Source organism: Neofelis nebulosa, chromosome 2 (assembly GCF_028018385.1).
Source record: "Neofelis nebulosa isolate mNeoNeb1 chromosome 2, mNeoNeb1.pri, whole genome shotgun sequence".
In the NCBI taxonomy this organism is placed as follows: domain Eukaryota; kingdom Metazoa; phylum Chordata; class Mammalia; order Carnivora; family Felidae; genus Neofelis; species Neofelis nebulosa.
The window spans coordinates 48,679,114-48,696,824 of NC_080783.1; the positions used below are offsets into that span (position 1 = coordinate 48,679,114).

Consider the following 17,711-nt stretch of genomic DNA (forward strand, 5'->3'; position numbering starts at 1 on the left):
TTGGGAAAGAGATACACCATGCAGAGGTGTGGTCTAGCCAAAAACCCCACCTGTGGTATGACAACCGACCTGTGAGAGGGATTCACAAATATGGAGCATATCCCTGAGAAGCAAGCAGTTTGAGCTCCCTAGCCCTTGGGACCTGCACTGGAGAGATGAGCCTCCAAACATCTGGCTTTAAAAATCACTATGGGGGAGCATGGGTGGCTCAGTCAGTTAAATGTCTGATTCTTGATCTCAGCTTGTGTCTTGATCTCAAGGTTGTGATTTCAAGCCCCATGTTGGGTCCTGCACTGGTCATGGAGCCTACTTAAAAAAAACACAAAACAAAACAAAACATCAACATAGCTTACATCCAGGAAACTCAAAGGGCATTAGGAAATAAGATTCTGTTCCTAAAGGGTTTGTACACAGACTACTTACCCTAAGACCCAGCACAAGTACAGCAGGCTGAAAAGCATGTAGACCATACACGAAGAAGATCCACTGGCTATTCTTAAAGCATCTTCTGGAAGGGTAGAAGTTTGTTCCAACTCTCTCCAGGGAAGGAGGTGCTGATTGTTCCCATTTTTATAGTCTCCTATCTTGGCAAGTGTTGGCACTGCCAGGTGCCATTTTTGCCCTCTCTCTACCCTGCTAATTCTGCTTGCCTTACCCCTGCAAACTCCTGTGGCCCTGCCCCACTGAAGCCAGTGGGTGGGCTTGCCTGCCCCAACCCCTCCCCTGTAGCCCTGTCAAAGCCAGCAGGTACACACAGTTCATAAGGGATACCCTTTGATTGCCTGGCTCTAGTGGCCAGGGGTCCTTGTGTTTTGGGGCCCCATGGGACTGAAACAATCGGAGAGCCAATTCTTGGCAGGATGCTGCACAGACAAGTGAAACACACACCCGGCCTTCTTTTGATCACTCCCTTAAGACTGGGAGAGATAGCTGTTTTGCCTAATACATAAAAAACAAAAAACAAGGAAAATGAGGAAACAGGGGAATGTGTTCCAAATGAAAGAACAAGAAAAACTCCCAAAGAAAACTTTAATGAAAAAGTGATAAGTAATTTACCTGATAAAGAGTTCAAAGTAATCATCATAAAGATGCTCACAGATCTTGAGAGATGAATAGATGAACACAGAAAGATCAACAAAGATAAAATATAAGACAGTGTGAAACATAAGTCATAGAGCTAAAGAATACAATAACTGAACTGAAAAAGATACTATAGGGGTTCAACAGCAGAATGGGTGGAACCGAAGAAAGGGCTAGTGATCTGGAATTGAGGGCAGTGGAACTCACCCAAAAAGAGATAAAGAATTTATATATATAATGTTTATTTATTTTTGAGAGGGAGACAGACAGAGCATGAGCAGGAGAGGGACAGAGAGAGAGGGAGACAGAGAATCTGAAGCAGGTTCCAGGCTCTGAGCCATCAGCACAGAGCCCGATGCAGGGCTCAAACCCGCGAACCATGAGATCATGACCTGAGCCAAAGATGGATGCTTAACCGACTGAGCCAAAGATGGATGCTTAACCGACTGAGCCACCCAGGCACCTGGAAAAGAATTTAAAAAAAATAGATTAAGAGACTGATGGGTAGCTTAAGGGACCTTCTGGGACTCCAATTAAACAACAACAAAAAAAAAAACAAAAAAAAAAAGAAACAAAAGTCATCCAAATTGGAAAAGTAGAGTAAAATTGTCACTATTTGTGAATGACATGATTTTATAGATAGAAAAGGTATTATGCTAAGTGAAACAAGTCAGATGGAGGCACCATATGGGTTCTGCTGGTTTTTATTTATGTTTGAAATGTTTAATAAGAAAAACTGTTGTGCGTGGGTGGCTCAGTCAATTGAATGTGTGACTCTTGACTATGGCCTCAGGTCATGATCTCATGCTTCCTGAGATCAAACCCTGCATCAGGCTCCATGCTGACAGCACAGAAACTGCTTGGGATTCTTTCTCTTCTTCTCTCTGCTCCCCACTCTCCAAATAAATAAATAAACTTAAAAAAAAAAAAAGAACAGTTAAAAAAGCCATTAACAAAACTGGAAATATTTGCTACAAATAAGACAAAAGATTAACATCAGCCATATTGAATTAAGAACTTCTGTACATCAAAAGATAAAAAGAAAGAATAGAAACAAATCATAATTGGAAGAGGATATTTATTATAATGTGTGTATATATATATATATATATATATATTAACACAATTATCTAGTATGGCTTAAAAATCTTTCACATCCACAGGAGAAAGAAAACCCCTTAGGAAAATGGACAAGAGATTTGAAAATATGATTTCTCAGAAAAGGAAACATGATGCAGAAATCCCATATCTAGGCATATAACCCCTAGAGAATCTCTTCAATGAGTACCATGAGATTTTATATTTATATAAACATTTATATAAATACAATATATAATATATATAGTATCTGTAACATATAATACAAATATATATAACATATAAAAATACGATATAAATATTATGTATATAATTTCCATCAAGAGAAATATATGTATATCGTGGTATATTCACACAATGGGATATATCAGTAATGAAATAAAATGTCAGGCAACAGAGATAAAACTTCTGAAACATAATGCTGAGTGTAAAAAGCACATCACATACAACTGGATACAACAGCATATCAGTTACATTAAAATATTTTTAATGGTATTTATTTCTATCTATATGTATATATGTAGTTTAAGGATATACACCCATGTAGTAAATATATTTAAAAAATATATTTAAGGGGCGCCTGGGTGGCGCAGTCGGTTAAGCGTCCGACTTCAGCCAGGTCACGATCTCACGGTCCGTGAGTTCGAGCCCCGCGTCCGGCTCTGGGCTAATGGCTCAGAGCCTGGAGCCTGTTTCCGATTCTGTGTCTCCCTCTCTCTCTGTCCCTCCCCCGTTCATGCTCTGTCTCTCTCTGTCCCAAAAATAAATAAACGTTGAAAAAAAAATTAAAAAAATATATATATTTAAAAAATAATGGTTATGATAATCACTAGATTTGGATAGTAGTTCTTTCTGTGAGATAAGGAAGTCTGCTTAAATTAAATTTGGCAAAAGATATAAACTTAAGTTTAAGGAAATTCAGTGAAGATTAAAGCAGGCAAAAAAATAAAAATCCACACCAAGATATATCATAATTAAGTTGCTAAAAGCTATTTCCCACCCCCCAGAATTTTAAGAACCAGAGAAAAATGTCACCTTACTTACAGAGGATCACTATTCAAATATAGACAATATCTCATCAGAACTACAGAAACACAATGAAACGGAAAAACAGTTTTCAAGTTCTGGAAAAAATGTCAACTTACAATTCTATATCGAATGAAAACACTGTCATTCAGGAATGAAGGTAAAATAAAGACATTTTTAGAAGACGGGAAATAAGATGATTCAGTGCCAGAAAATCTGTTCTAAAAGAAATGCTAAGAGAAGTTCTATAGGCTGAAAAAAATGACACTGGAAAAGAAACCTGGAATATCAGAAATTAAAGAGCATTCAAAATGGCAGCTATCTGGGTAAATATAATATGTTAGTCTTCTTCTATTTAGTTATTTAAAATAAAAATGTTACGTTGTCTGAATGGATGTTTGATGTATGTAGATGTAATACATAGGGCAACTATAACAAAGGGTTGGGGGATAAGAAGTCATAGATAGTGGAAAGATGTACATTCCACTTAAAGGGTGAAGTGGAATTGTGAAAAGATAAGTACAGTGTTGTCTAGAACAACCACTAAAAAATATGTAAAAAGAGGTATCGTAAAAGTATAGTCATGGACAACAGGAAAACAAAATTTAAAAACGTCATGTATAATAGTACCAAAACAATGAAGTACTTATGTATGAATATGACACAACATATATAAGATCTCTATGCTGAAAACTATAAAAACACTTATGACAGAAATCAAGTATAACCTAAACAGAAAAAGATACTATGTTTATGGCTTGGGAGACCAAGATTTGTAGAAGGTTTCTTTTCTCCTTAAAGTGATCTGTAGATTGATTTAATGTACTTCACTAAAATATCTCAGCCTAATTTTTGCAGACAAGCTGATCAAAAAATTTATATGCAAAAGGCAAGCAAATTAAAATAGTCCTAAAATTTTGAGGGAAAAAATTAAGTTGGTAGAATTATACTACCTGATTTCAAGACTGTAAAAAGCTATGCTAATTAACAGTGCAGTACTGGCAAAGAGGTAGACACATAAATTGATCAATGGAACAGAAATTAAAAGGCAAGTCACAGACTGAGAGAAAATATTTGCAAATCACATATCTGAAAAAGATTTGTATTCAGAGTATATAAATAACTTCTGAAACTTAACAGTAAGAAAATTACCCAATTAAAAATGAGCAAAAAGCTTCAACAGAGACTTTACTAAGCAGGATTTACAAGTGGCAGACAGCATATGAAAAGATATTCATCATCATTAACGATCAGGGAAATGCAAATGAAAATCACAATGAGCTAACACTATATCTATTAGAATGACTAAAATAAAAAATTGCTGATAAACAATGGTTGCAAGAATGCATAGCAAATGGATCTCTCGTGCATTAGTGATGGGAATGAAAAATATTACAGGCACTCTGGAAGCATTTGGGACAGTACTTTGTTCACTTAAACATACATTTACTATGACTCAACAATCCCTTGTTTACATAAAAAGCTGACTACAAATACTTCTGATTTTTCTATTCATAATCACCCAAACCTGGAAACAACCCAAATCTCCTTCAACTGATGAATGTACACATTTTGTAGAGGTGGGGCTGGTGTTGTCATAATTGTGTGCCTTGTAATAACTATTGGTGTCTTTAAAAAAGTCTTTGAGCTTTAAAAATAGGACCCATGAAGCTTAAGAGTTAAATCTACCTCAGTGGTCCTGAAAGTGGAAGACATCCTCTGCTAAGACAACTCTGTCGCTCCCCAGGTTTCAGAGTCTTGATGAGACTAATCAAATTACATACTCAGGGAGGAAAGATTGTGGACTTTTCTTCTTTAAATTTGAATTAATAACGCCAAAGTAATTTAACTTTTTTGATTTAATTTTTTCCTGGAAATTTGGTAGTGGGAGGAGATTCATATTGTTCAATTTTTAACAGCCTCACACTTTGACAGTGTATTATTTGGAGAAGTTTTATGCTGCCGTTTGTGTTCCTGGTCTAATCCAGTGAGCCCTAATAGACAACATGAAGTAACAGTATGGGATAAATAATAAAGTAAAATAAAGTAAAAGGGTTCAGAGTAGTTTTGGAGTTAATTTCTGACTGACTTCAGAGTTTTCTAAAATCATTTTGAACATTATAAAAATTAGTTTTTTTTTTTTAGGTATCATATACTGTTTAACAGCAATAGATTTTTCATTTTATTTTTCTAAAATTATGACATAATATTAAGTTTAGAACACTAAATCAGTAACTAGAGATCAAATTCTGAAAGCAATAGAGGTTGTGTCATTATTGGTAAGCATCATTCTAAATCAGTCATTTGACAACACAAAATAGAAGATTTAAGCATTTAAAGCATTTAAGCAAAAGTTTCTATCCAAACTCAGTCTTTCCTCAAATTACTACAGTATTTCTTATCAAAATATTAAATTACCATATACTCCTTTATTTGGTCTCTGGTCACCAACTTGGTAAACTAAGTTCATATTGTCAAAAGACTTCTTTTTCTTCTTTGGAGAATAAGCTTAAAAAATGTAATAAAACATTTATTTTTAGTAAGAGTGATGACAGAATTACCCAATATAGACTATTTTATCAAGCCCAAGGGAGGTGAGCCTTATGCTCATTTGTAGGTGGGATTATAGGGAGGTATTGGAGAAGATGGAAAGATGTGAAATGGGAAGGTAATAATTCTTGAAATATTATCACTTCAAGTTAAAAGATATACTTGAAGGGACAGAATTTTCTTCTGGTAGAGAGAAAAGTTACACCCAGACAAACTGTAACATGTCATTTCCTATCTGCTGGGATGCATACCAATGTAGCTACTGGCTAGAGACCCACTGGGCCACAGTTACTATTGCATTCTTGGATGTGCCTCCCAGCCTGGCACAGGCAACTGTATATATATTACTCCTTTGTGATAGAGGTAATTATAGTTCTTCTTTTTCACCACGTAAGGAGGGTAAAGTCTCCTCACATAATGGGTACTCAATGGGTTTTCATTAGAGATGTAAATGTGAGAGTGATCTGTCTGCCCACTGGAGCAAATTTCACCTAATATTCCCTTCCTCTTTCATTCTCTCTCTGTCCCTCTGGAAGTTGTCTACTTGGTGGAAGATGACAATATTATTTGGAAGTATAATTGTTTGTTTTGTAAGATAGATATTCGTGTCACCTTGATAATATAAATTGGATTCATTTATACCTTCTTAATGTATTTTATCTTTATTTTTTGAGAGAGAGAGAGAGAGAGAGAGAGAGAGAGAATGCACATGAGGGTGAGGAGGGGCACATGGAGAGGGAGATGGAGAGAGAGAATCTTAAGCAGGCTCCCTGCTCAGCACAGAGTCCAATCTAGGGCTTGAGCTCACAATAGTCAGATAATGACCTGAGCCCAAATCAAGAGCCAGATGCTTAACCAACTGAGCCACTCAAGCACCCCCTTTACATCTTCTTCAAAAGGGAATTTGAGGTAACAAATGTTTAAAATGTCTACTTGGAACTCTTTTCCTATTTAGAAAGTTAACAGTTGAGTTTGTAGGAATGTATATAGTTACTAAAGTGATTTCTTTTCTGAAGCATGAGATTGTTTTCATTATTTTGATGAGCTGAATAAACTGAATTAGCCCATTTAGCAAATATATATTTTATACACAAACACATACACATGCATACATACATAAATACAGTACTCTCTGCTCTGTGAAAACAAAAGTGGGAGATATGATATTATGGGTGATTAAGACAGTGGGAAGTATGTAATAAGTGTATTAAGAATAATACAAAGTACTATAAGGGATTCAAAGAAGAAGGATCTTCCAATTAGGGCTGTTAAGAAAGACTTTGTGGGAGGTGCCTGGGTGGCTCAGTCGGTTAAGTATCTGACTTCGACTCAGGTCATGATCTCATGGTCTGTGAGTTCGAGCCCCGCGTCGGGCTCTGTGCTGACAGGTCAGAGCCTGGAGCCTGTTTCAGATTCTGTGTCTCCCTCTCTCTCTGGCCCTCCCCCGTTCATGCTCTGTCTCTCTCTTTCTCAAAAATAAATAAACGTTTAAAAAAAAAAAAAAAGAAAGACTTTGTGGAATGTCACTTACAGTGGGGCTTAAAGAAATGTGGATTGGGATAGATGGACACTGAGCACATTACTCCAGGCTAAGAAAATTGGACAGAGAGGTACAGAAGTAAGAAAAGGACCTTGTGTGTTAGGAATGGTCAGTAGTCTTATTTGATTGGACAATGATTGGACAATGAAATAAATTGAGTAGTTACTATAGACTTTTGAGATCTTTGTGAGAATTTAGGAGTACTATTTTTGTTTTTAGATCATGAACTGTAGCTCAAAGAGGTTAAGTAATTTGTCCAAGCCATTTGAATGGCTAGATTATTACGGTAAAGCAGTTTGGTAAAGATTATGGACTTTAGCAGTTTAGCTCTAGAGCCTAAGTACATCACCCCTAGATCATAGCTGCCTTCTTCAAGGAGGTGGTATGAAATAAAGCTTAAAGTTTAGGTTTGAGTTGGGCTCTAGGTAGTGATGAATGGTTGCCTCAAAAGTCTGAGCTTCAGTTAAGAGGTGATAGAGATCTTTATGTTTTGGGAGCAGAAGAAAGCCTCAGAACAGATTTAAAGTGTAATTAGTAGCAGTTTGAAAAATAGATTTGAAGTAGGTTTGAAAAAAGAGGCAATGAAAACTAGTTAGTAATCTACTGGAGTGACACAAGGAGGCTTTCATCTAGAAAGAGGATTGATAGGACAGAGGATGATCTTGTTTTTTCCTGATACCACATAGGATAATTTTTTTTTTAACGTTTATTTATTTTGAGACAGAGAGAGACAGAGCATGAACGGGGAAGGGGCAGAGAGAGAGGGAGACACAGAATCCGAAGCAGGCTCCAGGCTCCGAGCCATCAGCCCAGGGCCCGACGCGGGGCTCGAACTCACGGACCGTGAGATCGTGACCTGAGCTGAAGTCGGACGCTTAACCGACTGAGCCACCCAGGCACCCCCCACATAGGATAATTAAAGCAAATCTACATTTTTGCATTCTGGCTATGAAATTGTAGTTAACATCATTAATTTAATTTAACAAACAATGTATTTTATGAGCTTAAAGAAAGCTGGTAGAGATTGGGCATAGCAAAGTCATGACTGGATATCCCTCCTTTAAACTCTTCATTTCCTTCTTTTGTCTTTTCTTCCTTACATTCCCTTCTTCTCCACTTCCTCCCTTCTTTATTCCCCGACCTCCTGCCTGCCTCCCCCCCCCCCCCCACCTTCTTCTGGTACTGTCTATTCATTATGGCTGGGAAAATAGTAGAATACCATGTTGGTTATAAAATAGCAATTATCTTACATGAAAGTTTTTAAAGTTTCAGTAGCAAAAAATACATTATTTTTAGTATAGGGAAGTCAGAACTACAGAATAGACAAGCTTGCTACTAGACCACTTGATAAGATTATTTTACTTTGTTTTAATTTTTACATATATGTCTATTTTTCCACTTGAACCGTAATAGAAAAACGCCTAGAACTGTGCCTAACACAAAGCAGATAGCAATTGTAAGCAATCAGAGTTTTATGAAAGGATTTTTACGTAAATACATAGATAAGCATTTTCTACATAGCTCCATCAGCTTTTTAATATTCTCACATTCACTATATGTTCCATCTTGTCCTCTGTAATGAAATGTGTTGTTTCTCATCTCTTCTCTTTTAAAGCCATTTTCTTGCATTTTTTGTAAATGATAAGCCATTTTTTTCTCTAGAAGGGCTTGTTTCTAAAATATTAAGATATATAAAATTAATGTCAGCTTTCTGTTTAAAAATGCAAAACAAACATTTAAAATGTGAGAGTATATGTTGGAAATCAACAGTCACTCCTGTCTTAAGCTTTTGGGCTAATATTGACCCTCTACGTACCAGAAAGAAAATAACTGCACAGAGAAAGAACCCTAGGGATCCTCCACGGGTTCCCTAGAGTATTTAGCAAGAGAATGGATCAGTACAGGTATGCGAGGAAACAAACAAAGGCCATCCTAAAGGATTAGAGAGAAAAGTGCTTGGTACCTGTCTATCATGCCTATTTTCACCATCCACTCCAGAAAAACGTCTTAAGTCACAGGGCATTGGGTAGAGTACTAAAATGGGTCTTGGTTCAGTAGTGAGGAATAACTAGTATAAGATTAAACATGGCTCTGGTCCCATCTAACAAATCTTAAAAAGCAAGACTTAAAACAAACTGTTTCCAAAGAAATTATCTACATTCAAGAAAAAAGTTAAAGGATATTTAGAAGGATATGAAAATATTCAGCATCCAAAAAGTAAAATTCATGATATCTGACATCTAATCAAAAAGCACCAAGCATATAAAGAAGCAGGGAAATATGATCCATAAAATGAGTCAATCAATCAATTAAAATTGACCCATAAATAATACAAATGCTAGAATTAAAGGTAATAATATTAAAGCATAACTGTATTCCATATATTTACAAGGTAAGGAAAAGACATGGAAGATATAAAAAGGACCAAAATCATTTTTTAAATGTATGAGATGAGTAATATAAGATATGCATTAATAGCAGAATAGACATTGCAGAAGAGATTAATTAAAGTGCATTAAGGAAAAGAAACCATCCAAAAGGAAAGATTGAGAGAAAAAAAGTTACAAAATGAAAGAGTATATGTGAGGTGTGGAACATCAAGCAACCTAATTAATATATGCCTGTACAGAGGAGAGAAGGGACAAAAGAAATATTTGATAATAATGTCCATTATCACTTTTTCTATTCTAGGTTATAACAGGGGTTATAAGTCAGTGCAATCAGGCAAGAAAATGAAAAAGCATCCAAAGAAAAGAAATAAAACTACCTTTATTCATAGGCAACGTAATCATTTATGTAGAATGTCAATTGGCATCTAGAAATAACTTACTAGAATGATTTTGTCAATGCAGACTACAAGATGAATATAAAAAATTTGCTTTTCTAGATACTAACACCAAATCATCATAATTTAAAATTAAAAATACCAATTATAATTGCATAAAAATTATGAAATACCTAGGGATGAATCTATCAAAAGATGTGTAAGACCTGAAAACTGCAAAAATTAAGGAAACCTAAATAATTGGAGAGAAATATTTGGTCCACAAGTTGGAAGACTCAATATTATCAAGAGATCAACTGTGCTCAAACTGACCAATAGAATCAACATAATGCTAATCTAAATTTCAGTAAGATTTCTTGGTAGAAACTTAAAAGCGGATTCCAAAATTTATACAGAAATGTGAAGGATTTAGATTAGCCAAAACAACTTTAAAATGGTAGAACAAACTTAAAAGGTTAGCACTACTGATTTAAAGAACTATAAAAGGTACAGTAATCAAAGCAGTGTAATAGACATAGATCAAAGAGTAGAAAAGAATACAAAAATACACTATACAACTGATTTTTGACAAAGATACAAAGGCAAAATCTTTTAAAGATTTCCATAATTGTAATTTAAGCACATACATTGGAGTAAAATGTATGTCAATGTAAAATGGTGTCAATCTGAAAAAAATATTAAGAAGCATACACCAATGAATTGAAAACTTCTATTAAAACACAATTCAAGAGAAACAATTTAGAATAACTCCATTGGAAATATCAATACTTGAGATATCTCTCTGCCATGAACATGGCTCAAGCTTCCTGTGTTGTCACCATGTCTACCATCAGTGGTAGCGTCTAAAAGCACTTCCAGGGCCAGAACTTGTCCCATTGCACTGGTTGTCACGAAAATTGGTCAGGACTCCTTGAATAGTAATTGGCATGAGGCAAAAAGGGGAGACCTGGGACATTCTGTTGCTCTACAAACCAGATACTTTCAGAAATGTCTGGAAGCAAACAAAAAGGTCAGTTTGGAGAGAGTTCCCATTGCAAAAAAGTGATTATTAGAAAATAATAATTACAACAAAGTGAGATAAGCTGAGCTCACCATATGAACCTTGAAAATACTAAAAGGTATATCTACCAAAGTAGAATAAAAGATTATCATACATATTTAAATTTACATTAATAAAAAATATTACATAGCAGTATATATCAATATAACCAAATTATGTATATCTTATACTACATCTAGTTTGTCAACCATAAGCTACTGAGGGGAGCCTGGGTGGCTCAGTCGTTTAAGTGTCCAACTCTTGATTTTGGCTCAGGTCATGATCCCAGGGTTGTGGGATCAAGCCCTGTGCTGGGCTGTGCACTGAGTGTGGAGCCTGCTGAAGATTCTCTCTCTGTCTCTCTCTCTCTCTCTCTCTCTCTCTCTCTCTCTCTCTCTCTCAAGATTCTCTCTCTCTCTTTCTCTCCCTCTGCCCTTCCCCTGCTTTCTCTCTCTCTCTCTTAAAAATAAATAAATAAAAATAAAAACCAATAAGCTTTGAAAATACTTGTAATTTTAGACAAGTATTAATCCACATGGAGAGTTGTCAATGTTCTTTTATTAAATGAAAGAGCAGTCTACAAAACACCCTGTAAGGTGTAATAACATGAATTTATTTATTGTAATAAATTTTCATAGAAATATCACACAATGTGTGCATGTATCATACAATAGGTGGTGCTAGGATTACAAATAATTTCTTTCTCTTTACACTGGTTTACATTCTAAATCATAAAATATTATGTATCATTTAAAATAAAAAATAGTTACTCTAAAAAAATTAGCTGGTAGGGAAATATTGAGAACTTTTCCCAAGAAATTCTGGGAGTAGAAAAATCAGTTTATCATTTTTTTCCTAGAACAATTACTAGTTTACGTCGTGAGATAAAGTCAAAAGCAGTTGTATCAAATAATAAGGCAGCACTTTTTTGATTATAGTCAGAATATAATATAGCCAAAATATATCCGTAGCTTTCAGTTTTGTATAATGCATATCATTTGGGGTAACTGGTCCATTGTTATCTCGCAAAGTGTACTTTCAAATACCAAAACTAGCAAAAGCTTCTCTTCAAACAGTCCCAGTTAGAGGTTTTAAAGCTCACCCCACCTTCCTGTCACTCTCTTCTCTGCTGCGACGCCGTTGTTCCTCTATCCTAGCTTCTCTTTTAACATCTTCTCCAATCCTCATCAGAAGTAGCATCTCTTTTGTCTTCCATTCCTAGGGAGCACGGAGTTACATACTCAGTACATGCTCACACTAAACCTTTGTATTTTGCCCACCACCACCAAGCAAATTAGAACACGTCAGGGGCCCAACAGACATCAGGTCAAGGATAATGAAAGTCATACATTGGGTTTAGGATGGGCTTTCCTTACTGCAGTCCTATTAACAATGCAAGATGGTTATTTTTTACTAAAGCTGAATTAAAAATCTCCCCCCCTCCCCGCCAACAATGAAGACTTTAGGGGAGTTAAATAGTGTCTAGTAACTTTCATAATCATCTCTTTAAGAGCAGGTATTGGTTCATATACATAGTTTGTGCTATCAGCCTTATTATTTTATGTAACAACTTGTATATTATAGCTGTGAAGAAAGATTAATGGGGATATATGATTCAGACCTGAAATGACTTCAGGAACTATGATGGACAACTAGTTACAAATGAAACAGTTGTATACAGTTTTTCTCTCAATATTTTAAATTTGTTATCTCACCTCTTCAATTTTTCTACGAAGACTAAGTTTTCTTCTTGTGTGTTCTCGCTGTCGTCTTTCTTCTCTATCCATTCGGAGCAGGTGTTGCTCTTCTGCTGTACGCTCAAGTTCTAATTCCCTATTTATCATATCCAAATATCTAAGTAAAAGTGCAAATACAAGTAAAGGTGTATTGGCTGTTTCCCTTATGACGGCTTCATCTGCTTTGATATTCCAAAACCACCTTCTGGCTTAGTTTTTGTTTCTTAAACTACAAGAATTTTATTGACTTTCTATCAGCTCTGTTCATAGACCTTCAAGCCAGCATGATCTCATGGTTCCTGAGATCGAGCCCCACTTGGGCTCTACACTGACAGCAGAGAGACGGAGTCTCTCCCTCTCTCTCCCCCTCTCTCTTTGCCCCTACTCTGCTCATGCTCTCTCAAAATAAGTAAACAAACATTAAAAAAAAAAAGAAGCATGTGCTAAAGATACTTTCCTTCATCTCCTACAATAGGAAAGATTTTGGATCTGATTTGTTCTTCAGTTATCAGCTTGGATTACCTTTTGGATTCCCAGAAACCCTGTCTTCTCTGGTAGAAATTCCTCTTCATACCTTTGCCACCATAATTTCCCAATTCCTGTACCTCTTGGTCTCCTTTCCTCTCCATAGTGGGGAGTAGTGGAGTTAAATAGTGTCTTGTTATCTAAAAAAATTCCTACTTTCAATTCTTTCTAGTATCTTCTTCCATATTTGGGTCTACAATATATACATAAAATATGCATTAACTTCAATCTTACCTGTTCCTTATTAATTGTTCCTGGTCCTTAATAGATTGGGTGTCTTCCTGTAACAACCAATTTTGGAACCGTGCAACATCAGAACGTCTAGGTATTTGATTGTTTTCCTGTAGTTTATTTACTTGCTTTGCAAGCATTTCCTATTGAAAAAAGTATGTCATATATACACACATAGACATATATGTACATAAATGTGAATATAGATAGATATACATATATATGTATACAAAATCTTTTTGCATTCTTCAGAAATAAAACTGTCCTACGATATGCCTTTTTATTTAGTGCTTAGTACTTTGTGAATAGCTGCTTCTGTTTAATTACATTTAAACCTATTATAGACATGGACAACTGACCCAAAATAAAGATGTCTTTCTCGGAAAAAAAATGATAAATATTTCATCATATTTTTCTACCTATTCTGAAAAAGTTAAGTGAAAATAAGAAAGAAGGGGAAGAGAAGCTCTAGGCATAGGAGAGAAATTGGGGAAAATATAGAACATTTAATAGTATAGGGAAGTCATTATCATTCTTTTACAACTCTTAACCTTTGAACATAAATTTGTGAAAGTACACATACACATACATTTCTCATTTTTATCCAACTCACTCGAGCCTAAAACCCGAATTCACTCATGCACATGTGCATGTGTGCACACACTCTCACACAAACTTTGAGTCAAAAATTGAAAGGAAGTCACTATCTATACCCACTTATTCTACATCAAGGCATTCCACTTCACCTTTAATAACATTTTTTATTGAATGAACACAGCTGCATGTGTGTGGGTACACATACACAATGTACATGTTTCTTGAGTCACCTGTAGGACATTATAACTATCATACACTTCCTCTCCTGTTATTCCCACTGTTTTGGGGGTTCCAGATGAAGAATCTTGCTAGCCCAATAGACTCTTCCTATTGGTCCTCGCTCAGGTAGAAGTGACATGTCTGAGTTGCTAAATTATTACTAAATTATGTAAGCTACCACAGGCATATTAATAGATGACTTGGTCCCTTTTTTTTTTTAGCTCAATATAGCAACTGTGTTGGTCACAAAATATTATTTATTCCTCTTCTAAATTTTATTTGGAAAAAGTAGTCTGTCAAAATTAAAGGTAAAAATATTAAAAGAAAATATTTTGCATACAAAGAAAGCTTTCTTCCAAATCCTAGGTAAAGAAACCATATTAAGTATTTAACTTACTTGATCTCTCATATAGTTTCTTTCAAAGTCTAATTTTAAACTGGTAAGATATTGCCTGTACTTATTCAATTCCCTCAAGGTACATACAATCTAAAAAACAAAACAAAATAATAACAACAAAAATATATGAATACAAATATTTAAAAATCATTAACAATTACTTTCTGGAGGAAAAAACAGTAATGGAATACCATTTGATAATATTTTGGTATTAAGAGTAATAAAATGCTAACAATTTTTCAAGCAGGATCTCTCTATAATTTTTAACCCAGAGGAAATATCTTTTCCAAACCATTACTTTATTAATATGCATTATGCCATGATAGAGGATTTAGTACCCACAACTGGAGTTATTAAAAGACCAATGTAATAAAAATGTTCAGCCCCAGTAAGAATATAGTCCATCAATATTCCATCAGACTGATTTTGCTAGGTTCCTATTTTGTCTCAAGTTTTTAAAAAGTGTATGGGACATAATCCTTGACAAGCATATAGTGACATTAGAGGCAGAGAAAGAGGACTATGATACAATTGGGAAAATTACCTTTACCTCCCCAAATTATTTGGTAATCATCTTTTGATGGTATAAAGAAAAAAGGTGAGGGAAGAAGTAGTTTCATTCAGAAAAAAGCGATTGTCTGATTTCCTTTGACCCAAATACTGAGTAATTTATGAAATTTCCCATTAAGTATTTCTTCTGACCAAATCAAAGGTGATACAGACCTCCCCCCCCCACCCCGCCGTAAGGTACAGAAGCAAGCCTTATCAAGTCTTAGAAATTTGCAATGATTAAAAAGAAGTAATCTTCAACCCACTTTATTATTGCTGGTGATATAGCCACCCTTCTTTAATCTTCTCAGGATATCTTTGCGCTTATAGTATGCTCTTAAATGTGGATCATGGAGACTTTTATATTGGTTTTCCAAAAGTCGACAGTAAGGATCAGTCAGGTTAAAACCGTAAGAAGGTCGAAAAAGCTGCAAACACAGATTTAAAAATATTATAAAGGTAAAACTAATGAAATTCACTTTTAAATGTTAACCTATCGAAATGACATGAAGAATCTGGTGTGGAGAAAAATCAGCAACAGAAAAGCCTTGGATTAGGCAACATAAATTTATTATCTCTCCCTCTTTTCTCCACATGATCCTATTCTAAAAACCTACTCTCATTCAATTAATTCCTTCTCTGATCTCCATCAGTCCTTGGCCCTGAGCCAGAGAAGAAAGAAGGGAAAGGAAAGAAAGGGAATAGGATAAAATTTGTTTTAATGTATAAAGAAAGCTAAAACTTTCTTTTCCTCCTCCCTCTTCCAGGTCAATGTACTCACTTCATTTAAAGTATAAAGGGATAATATTGTGATTATCAATAAACTGAAAATGAAGAAAATAGAAGTCTTTTATCAAGATTCATGGAAACAGCTTTTTTGTTTTTAATTTTTATTTTTTATAATGAAATTTATTGTCAAATTGGTTTCCATACAACACCCAGTGCTCATCCCAACAGGTGCCCTCCTCAATACCCATCACCCACCCACCCTTCTCCCCACCCCCCCATAAACCCTCAGTTTGTCCTCAGTCTTTAGGAGTCTCTTATGTTTTGGTGCCCTCCCTCTCTAACCATTTTTTTTTCTTCCCCTCCCCCATGGTCTTCTGTTAAGTTTCTGAGGATCCACATAGGAGTGAAAACATATGGAATCTGTCCTTCTCTGTATGACTTATTTCACTTAGCATAACACTCTCCAGAAACAGCTTTAACAAAAATAGTAGAAGTAAAAATCAGATTTTAAAGATAATGGATTAAAGAGTTATTTTGTATTGGGGGGGGTCTTATCTAAGGCAAGAAACCCAACGATCCCTGAATGCTACAGTTAGGAAAAAAATCAAGGTCTACAGTTAGGAAAAAAATCAAGGTCTTACAAAGTTCAACATATTGAAAAACCAATTATAAAAGATATTGATAATGGGGTACCTGGGTGGCTCAGTTGTTAAGTGTCCGACTTAGGCTCAGGTCATGATCTCATGGTCTGTGAGTTCAAGCCCCGCATTGGGCTCTGTGCTAACAGTGCACAGCCTGCTTCAGATTCTCTGTCTCCCTCCTCTCTCTCTGCCCCCCCCCCCACCAACAACAACTCATACTTGCTACCTTTCTCTCTTTCTCAAAAATAAATAAACATCAAAAAATAGATCTTGATAAGACTGAAGTTTCTTCATATGTGTAAAGACCAAATACCACCTTATACAATAATCATTAGCATATAAAAGAAGGAAAATATCAGCTAACAGTCATGTTTCTCTGTTACTTTAGAGAAAACAGATGAATTATCTACTCTCATTTATAAATTACATTACCAAAGTGAGGTGGATTGTTTTGTGTGTGAGTTCTTAGTCCATTTTTCAATGGCAGGGTGGGATAATGGGTTATGGGGGAATTTCTCAAAGGGAAAAAGTGGAGGATATAAGTGGGTGTGGAAGTTGTCCTAATATTGCCTTTGCATTCTTTCTTTCTGCTATCCTTTAAGTTTTCTTGCCCAGAAAAATGGAAGTTCTAGTCTAAAGTACAGTCAAAGCAGGAGTTGTCTCAAGTGAAAGGCAACTGGAATGTGCGTAAGATGCGGGACCCTTAGAGCGCCTGTGCTGCTTGGGGGCCTTCAGTTCAACTGATAAGACCCCACACACTGTGCACCAACCCAGATCTGCCTGCAGGTACCAATTTGTGACCTCTGTGTTCAGTCTGGCAGTAGCCACCTCAGTCAGATTCCAAACACTATTGAGCCTGGCCAGGTGGGACCCTATAAAGAACTCCTTTAAGGTAGGTGGGAGGATGTTTCATATGTGGGCAAAGGGGCAGGCTGCGGGAACCTGATAGGATGCTAGCTTTCCTTTTCC

General features: G+C 35.7%; 1 protein-coding gene across 3 annotated transcripts in view; it reads right to left on the reverse strand.

Moving 5' to 3' along the window:
* FSIP2 (fibrous sheath interacting protein 2) overlaps nt 1–17,711 on the reverse strand; it is a 94,750-nt gene that overhangs the window by 74,659 nt on the left and 2,380 nt on the right. For 2 of the 3 annotated variants that reach the window (XM_058711948.1, XM_058711929.1), the window contains exons 3-9: nt 15,639–15,800; nt 14,824–14,913; nt 13,614–13,753; nt 12,834–12,972; nt 12,226–12,336; nt 8,842–8,968; nt 5,623–5,712 (exon numbers count right to left, since the gene is read on the reverse strand). In XM_058711948.1, coding sequence (XP_058567931.1) covers nt 5,623–5,712; nt 8,842–8,968; nt 12,226–12,336; nt 12,834–12,972; nt 13,614–13,753; nt 14,824–14,913; nt 15,639–15,800 — 859 coding nt within the window. The remainder of the gene's footprint in view (nt 1–5,622; nt 5,713–8,841; nt 8,969–12,225; nt 12,337–12,833; nt 12,973–13,613; nt 13,754–14,823; nt 14,914–15,638; nt 15,801–17,711) is intronic. The other variant, XM_058711937.1, reaches the window with a different exon arrangement.